At 47.4% G+C, this 12,739-nt stretch overlaps 1 protein-coding gene across 1 annotated transcript in view; it reads left to right on the forward strand.

The window, feature by feature from the left end:
* The first annotated feature begins 11,144 nt into the window (after nucleotides 1-11,144).
* The window catches only part of LOC108785679 (A-kinase anchor protein 9-like), a 58,101-nt gene continuing 56,506 nt past the window's right edge, over nucleotides 11,145-12,739 (forward strand). Inside the window, exon 1 of the mRNA XM_018554800.1 lies at nucleotides 11,145-11,290. Within this exon, the coding sequence (XP_018410302.1) occupies nucleotides 11,237-11,290 (54 nt within the window). The 5' untranslated portion in view covers nucleotides 11,145-11,236. The remainder of the gene's footprint in view (nucleotides 11,291-12,739) is intronic.

Consider the following 12,739-nt stretch of genomic DNA (forward strand, 5'->3'; position numbering starts at 1 on the left):
TGAGACAATTGACTCGGGCTGAAAATTGGGTAGTTTGAGATCAGGGTTGAGGAGGAGATGGGCATCAGCAGGGGTACGGTTTAGGAAAAGAGGAGAAAGATGGGGACCAGCAGAGGATAGGTGAGGTATAAGGGAGATTGGTACAAACAATATGAAAAACAAAGGATGAGGACCACCAGGGAAGAGAGGTTAGGAACAGGGGGAGGCATAGAGTTTAGCATGGGCAATGGTTGGAAATGGGAGAGAGATGGGGACCGGAATGTGAGAAGTCAGGAACAGGAGAGAGATGAAAACACAGAGTTAAAGGGATCAAAAGCAGAAGAATTAATAGGAACCTGTAAAGCAAAGGTTGGAAGAAGAAGGGAATTGGGACCAGCAAGGTCAAGGTCATGAATAAGGGGAATAATGGAGTCTAGCCAAGTGAGAGAGGTCAGGAACAGAGGAAACAGATAGAGACCAACAGAGGAGAAGTCAAGGACAGGGGAAATAGATGGTGACCAGTCTATGGGGAGGTCAGGAACCGGGGAGAGATGATTACAAACTGTGAGCATGATCAGAAATAAGGTGATTTATAGGGACTTTAAATAGTAAGGACAAAGATAAGGACAAAAAGGGCAAGAGATCAAGAGCAGGTTAAATATATAGGGATCATCAAGAAAGAGTTCAGAACATGGAGAGAGATTGGGGCAGGAGGAGATGTCAGGGACAGAGGAGACAGATTGGGACCAGCAAGGGAGAGGTAAGGAACAGAACAGAGATGAGGACAAACAGTGGAAGGTGTCAGAAACAGAAGGAATGATGGAAACCTGCAGAGAAGTCAAGAATAGTGGAAGAGCTAGAGGGTATCATGTTGGAGAGCTAAGGAACGGAGTGGTGGTAAAGTGTAGGAGAGAGGGAGACAGAGAGGTCAAAAACAGTGGGAAAGGTGGGGAACAGCAGAGGGAGAGATAAGCAACAGGGGAGTGTTGCAGGGGTGAGGTTAGGAAAAGAGGTGTTATGGAGTGTTGCAAAGGAGTGACTAGGAACCGGGGAAGTCACTGGAAGGAATGTCCTTTACCTTGGTGATTGCTTCCCTTACAGACAGCTAAAAAGATCATTGGTGTCAGTGGTTACTAACCTGAGAGATAAGAGGAGATGCTCATGCCAAGCGTTCCAATTGAATTCAATGGGCAAGTACCCCCTGTCAAACTTGACATGCAAGCTAAAATTGCTGCACCGCAGCCGTGGCAGTGTGCAACCTCAGCGACCGCTATGTCAACCACTTGTTTTTACTGCCCTCCAGCCCCCTGTGTGAACTCGTTCCACTAGTCTTGTGATCCTGGCACCACTGCCAGACAGCAAATCCAGGCCAGCACCCCAACTTTCCCAATGGCATCTATGGCTTTGACACCTCCAGCCTGTGGATGAACAGTGAAGTCGTGTCTCTGCTCACTCTGTTCTCTCCACCTGTATGCAGATTCCCATTGTAAGACTGACTACACAATGAATCCTGCTACAGGGGGGATTTTATACAGGCAGATTTGTCTGCATACACAACTGGACTGAAGGCTGTTTTATATATTTGACTGGGATTCTGCTTAGTATTAAGCCTTCATTGTATAAGACATAGATCCAAGTTTCTAATAACATAATCAGGCTTTTTATCATTATTTTGCTCCAAAGAATTAGATTTTCCCACTCAAAATTCTTGCAGAGGAACACATTTAAGAGGCGCTGGCACTTCTGTGCTAAGTCAAATCGTCCTTATGCAGGAAAGTCTGCAGATAAGTTCACTGGCAAGGCAGCTCCCATACAAGACAGACCTACCTTGTTGGGTGACCAGAAGTGACTCAATGTTCAGAAATGACGGGCGCCGTTCCAAAAGGTGAAAGAGTCCAAAAGTGCCTTTAGTTGTTCGCATTTCGATCAAATAAAAAATGCATTTTGGGGGCAACAACACTGCCCCTTCATCAGGATTTGAAAGGAATAAGGATTTGATTGGACTATAATCTGCTGCTGCCAATTACAATTCCAACCCTAAAAGAGATCTTTATATCAAATCTTATGGAGATCCGTTTGGTTGTAGTATCTCTTCAGTCCAATCAAATACTTAACCTATTCTACGCCCTGATGACGGGCCCAAATTAGTATTACCAGATGGCCTACTGTGTTCTCGCACCCAGCCTATATTGTGCATGCTCACCCACTGTAGTATTACAAGGTGGCCTACTGCATCTTCGCCCAGCCCATAATGAGCATGCGTGCCCACTGTAATACATTCAGGGGGCCTACTGTGTCCTCATACCCAGCCCATAATGGGTGTGCATACCCACTGTCATACTATCAGGGGGCCTACTGTGTCCTCATACCCAGCCCATAATGGGTGTGCATACCCACTGTCATACTATCAGGGGGCCTACTGTGTCCTCATACCCAGCCCATAATGGGTGTGCATACCCACTGTCATACTATCAGGGGGCCTACTGTGTCCTCATACCCAGCCCATAATGGGTGTGCATACCCACTGAAATACTATCAGGGGGCCTACTGTGTCCTCATACCCAGGCCATAATGGGTGTGCATACCCACTGTCATACTATCAGGGGGCCTACTGTGTCCTCATACCCAGCCCATAATGGGTGTGCATACCCACTGAAATACTATCAGGGGGCCTACTGTGTCCTCATACCCAGGCCATAATGAGTATGCTTACCCACTGTCATACTATCAGGTGGGCTACTGCGTCCTCGCGCCCAGCCCATAATGCACATATGTGCCCACGGCAATACTATCAGTTGGCCTCCTGCATCCTTGCACCCAGCCCATAATGCAGATGTATGCCCACTGTAATACTATCAGTTGCCCTCCTGCATCCTTGCACCCAGCCCATAATGAGCGTGCATGCCCACTGTAATACTATCAGTTGCCCTCTTGCATCCTTGCACCCAGCCCATAATGCAGATGTATGCCCACTGCAATACTATCAGTTGCTCTCCTGCATCCTTGCACCCAGCCCATAATGAGCATCCATGCCCACTGTAATACTATCAGTTGCCCTCCTGCATCCTTGCACCCAGCCCATAATGAGCGTGCATGCCTACTGTAATACTATCAGGTGGGCTCCTGCATCCTTGCACCCAGCCCATATGCACATGCATACCCACTGTATTACAATCAGGTGGTCTCCTGCATCCTTGTGCCCAGCCCATAATGCTCATGTGTGCCCACTGTAATACTATCAGGTGGCCTCCTGCATCCTTGCATCCAGCCCATAATGCACATGTGTGCCCACTGTAATACTATTGGGTGACCTCCTGCATCCTTGCACCCAGCCCATAATGCACATCTGTGCCCACTGTAATACTATTGGGTGACCTCCTGCATCCTTGCACCCAGCCCATAATGCACATGTGTGCTGGATCTATTAGAGCTTCAGCTGGTCCCTCTTTCAAACCTTCGTAGTCCCAGCCAGGAGTGCACACGTCACGGTGCTCCAGGGAGACCCTACATGGAAGCATAGCTGCCCTATACGTGAAAATACCTGGGGCATAGATTTTACTGCAGAGACAATAGGAGACAGCAACAACAGAAGAACATGCGTTGTAGCTCTACATGTACATTATTTTAACAAGGGAGGGATTAATAACAATGTATCTTCATTACATGGCCGGGGACAAACACATATTAGAAATGAAATTTCTCCTTTCTCCTGATTAGGAAACAAGCAATGATACAATGTGCAGACAGTACTGAGTCACGTTTACCCCTATTAGTTATGTATATGTCATAATATTCTGCTTTTCTGCCCGACCTGGAAAGTCAGCACAACACACAGAGGGGGATTGTGATAGTGACATACAGAAGTGACTGTGAGATTTTATTATCGCTGTGCTGACAGCTTTCCTATATATACATATTATGCCTGAAAGTAAAAATACCTTGTTATCCCGCAGCAGAGCAGAATAATGATGGAGCACAGAGCAGGGCATTGTGACATGTCAGACAGATAACACAGCATTGCTCCAAGCACTATACCCGGCTCTGATTAGTTAACCATGTCATGGCCGTCCACTGCTAGAATATTATACTATGGATTTTGTAGGTTCCCTTTGGGCTTCATGTATAAAAGTACTGGGGCCCCAAGATGGGGCTGATGGGTATAGAAATTACAAGGTTTCCTTAGGGCATCATGTAAAAAAAACAATAGGGCCCCTAGATGGGGCTGATGAGTATACAAATTACTAGGGGGGTTATTCACAGAGGAGCCGAAGGATCCAGACGAAGCTTTAGCTGATCCTTCGGCTCTCTTCGGCCGCCGCAGCCCTTCGGTTCAGTCAAACCGAAGGGCTGCTGTACGGGCTATTCATTACAGCCCGTACAGCAGCCGGAGGCGGCTGAGCGGTTTAAAAGGCATATGCTTCGGTTTGACTGAGTAGAAGTGACAGCCGAAGCAGGGAGAACGGCCTGCCGAAGGCCGGCCTTTCGCCCCGCAAATGACAGCTGGGCGGAGCCAGCCGTGATGTCATGGCTGGCTCCGCCCAGTTGTAATGACAGATCAGCATCCCCAAATAACCTGGGGACGCTGATCTGTCATTAAACAATAACAACTGGGCGGAGCCGACAATGACGTCATGGCCGGCTCCGCCCAGTTGTTATTCATTAGCTGGGACCTGCTAGAAGACTCTAGCAGGTGCCGGCCAATAGGAAACGGTTGGGAGGAGCTAGCTGTCACTGCTAGCTCCGCCCAATTGGTTTTTTTTCTTTAAAAAAAAATCTTAATTTTTTAATTTTCAATTTATTTACATTTTAAAATTATTTTTCAACTTTTTTTTTTAAACTTTTTTCATTGATTTGCTATTCTGCTCGGTACCTCGGAGGTACCAAGCAGAATGCAGCTCGGCGTCATTCGGCTATTCACTCACTGCCGTTCAGCCCCTATGACAATAGGGGGGAAAGGTAGCGAGCGAGCTGCCGGAGCTTCGGCTCAGCTGATCCAGATGTTGGATCGGCTGAGTCGAAGTCCTTACGCACTTTGGCTCAGCCGAACATGCCGAGCATGTTCGGCTGACCGAAATGCAGCCCAAGGCAGCGGATGTATGGCTGAAATCAGCTGTACAAGCCAGAAGTGAATAGCCGAATGTTGGTCGGCTCACTTCACTTCGGGTGGGTAATTCACTCGGCTGCCTTCGGCAGCTTTGTGAATAACCCCTTAGGTCCCCTTGTATATAAGCACTAGGGCCCCTAGATGGCGCTGATGAGTATAGGAATTTCTATACTTTTCAGTGCCATTTCGGGGAACAAGGCACTATCACCCCTACAATGCACTAATGAGTATAGGAATCACTAGGTTCCCTTTGGGCTTCATGTATAAAAACAATGGGAGATGATGGGCAATCTTCCATTGGGGACAACTGTTTAGGTGACAAATGTCTCTAGCCGGGCACACGCTATACAATTCAATTGTACAATCTGCTTTAGATTTACCAAAACTATGTACTGCAAGGACACACCTAGACATTCCAATACATCTGTATAAACTCAGGCCGGCCCTTCCAGTACGAAGATCTAAAGGGAATTGTTCAGTTAGCTTGTATAGCGTGTGGTCATGTTAAGAGAGGTTTCCCCACACTTTGGAGGGATTTTCTCTAACTTCCTGTTGTGCCTCCAAGGACAGGAAGTGAAGGCACTGCAAATTAAAGAAAGCTGCAAAAAGAAACTGGCTGACCTAAGGTTAATATTTGATGTTGGGTTGGCTTTGAAGTGAACCTGCGCTCTGGCCGTGCAAAATAACAGGTTCACTTTAATGGCAGCCCCCCACTACACATACTCACCTTTCGAGCTGAACTCCGGCCTTGCACAGTTGTACCGGCTCCTCTCCTGGACTGAAATTGCTTCCTCTGATTTCACTGCACACTGAGAGCTTCTCACAATGTACATTAGAAGCTGCAGCAAGTCAGATAGAGCCCACCTAATTTCCTGGCTGTAGGACATCCAACATTATCTAGCACTTTCCTCCCCAGCCTGAATGTCTTTGGCCCGCCCCTTTCATGACTCTGGTCCACCCATTTCCTGACCCTGGTCCGCCCCTTTCCAGACTCTGGTCTGCCCCTTTCCAGACTCTGATCCACCCCTTTCATGAATCTGGTCCGCCCCTTTCATGACTCTGATCCACCCCTTTCATGACTCTGGTCCGCCCCTTTCATGACCACGGTCTGCCCCTTTCATGCACCCGGTCCATGTCCATCCCTTTCATGACCCTGGTCTGCCCCTTTCATGACCCTGGCCCGCCCCTTTCATTACCCCGGTCTGCCCCTTTCATGACTCCACCCCATCCCTTTCATGACCCTGGTCTGCCCCTTTCATGACCCTGGCCTGCCCCTTTCATGACCTTGGTCTGCCCCTTTCATGACCCCAGTCCATCCCTTTCATGACCCCGGTCAATCCCTTTCATGACCCTGGTCTACCCCTTTAATTAATTGGATTTCTATCAGAGGTTCAGCATAACATGTGGGCATTGCCTAGGGTGGTCTATATGCAAATTTAGCCTGCCTAGGAACATCCACTCCTCCAGACTAACATCCACTCATCAAAGTATTTTGATATTTGCATAACTCCTCCAAAGAGCCAGCCCACTGTTTGCATCAGGTCTGAGGGCTCTTAAGAGGAGTACTGAGGCAGGGTGCTATGATGTTTACAGGAAGCTATGTTCAGCACCCTGCTGGCCCCTCCCACCACTATGATCTGCCTGCATTGCATAGAGAAGCACAGAGACCCAGTGAGGACATTTCTGAAGGTGTGTATATAAAAGCAGCAATTTTATTCATCTGTTGATGTTGTAGAAAAAGGAGGAATCAGGAAAAGCAAAATATAAGCAGATTAGACCAGCGTTACCATTTCCTTATATCACGGAGGCTGAATAACACTGAGGATTTTCCCAGCAGAGGTTCACTTCACTTCACTTCAGAATAATGAGGTTAGAAGATGGATGTTGTGCGGACCGGTTTGTCCAGAATTTCCGGACGCTTCTTCCCTCCGGGCACTTCTATGGCACGTTCACATACATGGTCCACACAAAGAGGAAACAAGTTACATTTCACTCCGTCCGTGCTGCGAATCCTCCGAACTTTCATGGTTTCCTTTTCCAAATTCTCTGCTGCTCACCCCAAATATATCTCAGAGACGCCCCGGCGGGTCCTGCCAGCAAATGAAAAGTCATTTACCTTTCACTGTATATTAGGAGGAGGAGCCTGTGGTGGAAGATCAAGACTGTGCTAGAATGTATTCCCACATTTGCAGCCAAATAGGAAAAACATCCACTATATGTGTGTTACATGTTATTGTATGTTTGTTACATGTTTCTATTCTCATAATGTAACTTAAAGGAGAACTATGGGGTTAGGGCTTTTCCCCATAGTTCTCCTTAGGGTAACGGGAGTACACAAACTAGTGTCCCCCTGTGACCCTACTGAAACGCCGCAGCTGAAGCGGATCCCGACAATTATGTCTGGATCAGCCCAGCTGCGTGAGTGACAGCTGGCTCTGCCTATCTAGAGGCAGAGCCAGCTGTACCCGCCCCCTCCCGTTCCGCCAGTCAGCGCTGGAGGATCGGAGCGGGGAGGGGGGAATCCAGTCCCTCCCCTGTCATGGCTCTCTGCAGTGACAGGATCGAGAGGCGAGCGAACCCGGTATGTGTTCGCTCACTTCCCGATCTACTGAGCCGACCTGTGACAGTCTCATTGTCACAGGTCGGCTAGAACTATGAGGCGAGTGAAAATCACTCACCTCATAGTTCTCCTTTAAAAAAAACCCACTAAACTAAACTCAGGATTTAATTAAAGTCCCCTAACTACAGGGATCCCAACCTGAAAAAAAGCCATTTCAGGGAAGTGCCCTTCTTATTTCAGGAAAGTGCCCTCCCCATCTGTCTGCAGAGGGGGGGGGGGTTGAGGGGGAGAGAGCACCCCCCTGAAATGATGGCAGATAGCACGATAAGCAATACTTTCTTTGCAATCTGCCGTTTATTTTTTTTTATAGTATTCTGACAGCTGCTGCCGTCAGAAAAAAACAGCATAGGAATGCATAGCTAGATTTCTATTGGCTATTTCAATTTGCAATATCCAATAGCAAGCTGGTTATTGCACCCGCCCACTGCTGATGTCAATCACTAGAGTAGGACCTGATGGAGAACTTCACGTCCACCTCTGCTGATTGACAGCATCGGGCGGGTGTAATAGCTAGTCTGCTATTGCAAAGTGAAATAGCCAATAGCAATCTAGCTATGCATTCCTATGCTGTTTTTAACCTTTTCGGGAGATGTTTCTCTTCCGGGTGGCCAGGACCCACTAATAGCGGGAGACTCCTGGAGCGTCCGGGAGAGTTGGGATGTCTGCAATTAACAAAAATGTATCTTATTTGTGTATCACTCAGCTGTAGATCCTCAAATCATCTCTGAATTAGTGCCGACACTGTCCTTCCTTCTGGAGGGGGGCTACTTTTGTTCCTCATTGTACCTGTGTGTGTTGTAAAGTAGTCACCGCTCCAAGCTCACTCCCGGGATGGACTACAATCTCATGTTTAGATTACTACTTTGTTTTGAGATTGTAGTCCATCGCGGGAGTGAGCTTGGAGCGGTGACCAGGGCGTTACCACGCCCCTCAGTGACCACACCCTTTAGTGGCCACACCCCCGTAACCACACCCATTTCCCCCAATATCCGCACCATTTAAAGACTCCTATTTTGTTAAGCCGCAAAGAAACATATTAAAAAGTATGATAAAAATAAAACTTTTATTCAAAGGTATTAAACTTGTAGGCACAATAGAAGTATTCTTATCAAATAAAACAACAGAAGGCAAACAATAAATGTCAAACTACAATAGAGTCTATAAAAATAAAGTGTCAGGTTGTCATGCCGATCCCTTTTTTCAAGTAAGTATATCTAGAAAAGTAAAAATAGAAAACAGAACACAAAACCCGGAATACGTGTAAAATGAATGTCCGAATATACGAAAAATGTATTCGGTCGCATAATAATTTGTTTGAGAATGTGTGGCGGCCATGTTGGCCACCGGCGTGTTCTGTGAATGCTTACCACCATCTTGGAGGCAGGGAGCATGATGTCACATGACGCCATGCATGCTTGGCGTCAGGTGACGTCACACGCCGATATTGGCCCCACCATCTTGGTGTATACCTAGATATACACCAAGATGGCGGCGCCCAACACGTGCGGTGTTATATGACGTCATGCGCCCTGCCTCCAGAGCACGCCAATGGCTGAATCCAAAATAGCATATAAATGTGTTTTGTTTGATGAAACAAATGAAAACTTTTTTAGTTTTCGTTCATTTCATCTGAAATGAATTTTTTGTCTTTCGCACTTGTCTAATAATATGTGTGTGTGTGTGTGGGGAGGGGGGGGGCAGTTTTCACTTTTTTAAAATATGTTTTTATTATTTTTTTCATATTTATTTATTTTTTACTGTTGGGGGGCTTCGGGGAAATATTAGGGGTCCAAACAGACCCCTGACATTTCCCTTGTAAAATAGAAAAGAAATTGAGGACACCAAATCCTCAATTTCTTTTTCTACAGCCTCAGCACTCAATGGATGGGAAGCTCTCAGAGGCTTCCCATTCAAATATTTACCATCAGCTGTTTCTGAATGGGGAGGAGCCTCTGTACTGAGTGCTTCTCCCCATTGGTGAAATCTTGAATGAACAGGCTGTGATGTAAATCACATGCTGTTCATTCATAACTGGGGACACATAGCGCTATGTGTCCCCAGTTATTTACAAACACTGGAGTGATCAGACGATCACTCCAGTGTTTGTCCTTCTCACACGGAGGACCGGTAAATATCACTGATATTTACCGATCCTCCGCTCAGCCACGCACAGAGCCGCTGTCATCCTGAAACTGACAGGATGACAGCGGCTCCGATCTCCTCCCCGCTCGGCCATCCTGACAGCTGCGGGCGCGGCTTCTCTCCCCCTCACCGCTCGGCCATCCTGACAGCAGGTAGACGAGGGAGCTCTGTCATGTCGGATGGCCAGCGGTAAGGAGGAGAGAAGCCGCCAGAGGAGGAGCTGTGTCGGCCGCCTTTGTTGCCATGGCGCCCTGTGCAGCCGCACACCCCTAAGGCCGACCCTGGAAGGGTGTGGTCACTGAGGGGCGCTGTAAAGCCCTGGTCACCGCTCCAAGCTCACTCCCGCGATGGACTACAATCTCAAAACAAAGTAGTAATCTAAACATGAGATTGTAGTCCATCCCGGGAGCGAGCTTGGAGCGGTGACTACTTTACAACACACACAGGGACCATGGGGAACAAACGTAGCCACCCTCCAGAAGGGAGGACAGTGTCAGCACCAATTCAGAGATGATTTGAGGATCTACAGCCAAGTGATACACAAAGAAGACCCAGTGCACATCTGAGCCGTGTAAGCCTGTCAGATCCCTGTAGTAGAAGAGAAGAGTGCATACGCCTCTCCGGTGGCCGGTTCTTCTACCTGCAGGGGATTGCCTTACAAAGAGAGGATGTAGATATTTCCAGAAGGAGACACACAGACATTTCCACAGACAGTGAGGATTCCAGGTCTGGTGTGCTGCAGAATAGGAGGCACAATGAACCATTTCTAGGGACACTGTGCTGCTAATCACTGTACTCCATGTCCCCCACATACAACACAACCTCCCATCAGTGCGCATGTCCTCCATATACAACACAACCTCCCATCAGTGCACATGTCCTCCATATAAAACACAACCTCCCATCAGTGCGCATGTCCTCCATATACAACACAACCTACCATCAGTGCACATGTCCTCCATGTTCCCCACATACAACACTACGTCCCATCAGTGCACATATCCCCCACATAAAACACAACCTCCCATCAGTGCACATGTCCCCCACATACAACACAACCTCCCATCAGTGCACATGTCCTCCATGTCCCCCACATATAACACTACGTCCCATCAGTGCACATGTCCCCACACAGACAGCTGTCAGAACACACGTGCACATGTGGCTATGAGGAACACGTGGCCACTCTCTCCCAGGTCATGGAACTGTCAGGGAAGATACAGAGGAAGGCGGTGCCGCTGGAGACAGACCCGCCCCCTCCAGCAGCTGCGGCAGTCTGTCCGGGCGCTGGCTGGTGACGTCAGTGCAGAGCGTCGAATGTTTACGTGGAGATGGGGGAGAGCGGTGGCCGCTAACAGTGCGCTGTTTCTGTGTGTGCAGGAGGAGGCGGAATGGACGAGGAGGACCAGGAGAGGAAGAGGAAGCTGGAGGCCGGCAAAGCCAGGGTGAGGCCAGCATGGATGTGCCTGTCACTGACTGCGTGTCACCTGTCACATGGGTGGCACTGTCTACATACATGCATGTATGTGTGCGTGCCCATCCTATTGTGTGCACTGACTGTCACCCGTGTCTGTTGCTACCTGGTTAATTCTATGTACATGTGTCACCTGTGTGTATATAGTATGTATGTGTGTGTATATATATATATATATATCTGTGTATGTTCCTTCCTTGCTGCTCACATCATTATATATGCCAATTACATTGTGTTTCTGGCCCTGACCTGATGAAAGGGGAGGGGGAATCATTGCCTAAACCCCCTTGAAATGCTTTGGCTTTCTTATTGATTACCATTGCTTCCAACTCTCTGACCATTGGCTCCTTCTGCTTCTAGTATATTTTAATATTTCACAGGACAACAGCATGGTTGGACAAATCCCAGGAGCCTAACTTTTGAGGTTTTCTCCAGTTGTTGCCAATGGAGCTGGCTCCTAAAATAATCCTGCTGACTCCTGGATTCCATATGAATCTGTCCACCGCTGAAGTAGAGAGATGATGTAAGCACACAAATGTATGTATTTTTTTCTCATGTCACCTGTCACGTATGTCATCTTGGTGTTAATGTCTATTTAGCCACTGCTGTGTCACTGATCATGTGTGCCTCTTCCCTGCTGTGTCACTGTCAGTATATTTGTCCCCTCCATTCTGTGCTTTGCGAGTCACCTGTGTGCATTGTATATGTCCCCTGTCACATTTGTGTCATTGGCAGTCACCACACTGGGTACCATTATATGTCTCTGTATTCAGCTGTGACTCATCTGTGTGTGTGTTTCATTGTATGACTGTCCGTGCACATTTGTGTTTATTTTTGTGTCGTGTCCGTACCATGGTGTGTATTTTAAAGCTGCATATCGCTGTATTCTTAGTTGCCAAATACACCAGGTGTATTCTGATATATATATCTATATCATGTCCTCTGTCACCCTCATAGCATATATCACAGTGTGTCCATTTCAGGTTGTAGGTCACTATACGGCATTGTGCATGTGTCAGTTTTAAAACATGTGTCAGTATATCTCTTCTATTCTCTGCATATGTGTTTATCAGTGTGATGTGCTACTTATGCTAGAGTCCAGGCAGTCACCAGGATCGTAAGTAAGGTGACATCTCTGTAATGGAGCCTCTGATAGCAGTTAGAGAATGGTTGCACTTTAAGACAAGGTGAGGAGAAGTTATCATAACTGGAGCAGACAAAATCTGGAGCAGCTGTGCATGGCAACCAATCAGCTTCTCTATTTCATTTTCAAATCTTAACTGAACACACTGAAGAGAGAAGCTGATTGGTTGCCCTGGGCAACGGCTCCAGATTTTGTCTGCTCCAATTTTGATAAATTCCCCTCATTGTGATTTTTCCTTTTTTGCCCTGACCTAAACTAACCCCCCCCCCCCAAGAT

The sequence above is a fragment of the Nanorana parkeri genome, unplaced genomic scaffold (assembly GCF_000935625.1).
Source record: "Nanorana parkeri isolate BGI_ZX_2015 unplaced genomic scaffold, ASM93562v1 scaffold174, whole genome shotgun sequence".
Lineage (NCBI taxonomy): Eukaryota > Metazoa > Chordata > Amphibia > Anura > Dicroglossidae > Nanorana > Nanorana parkeri.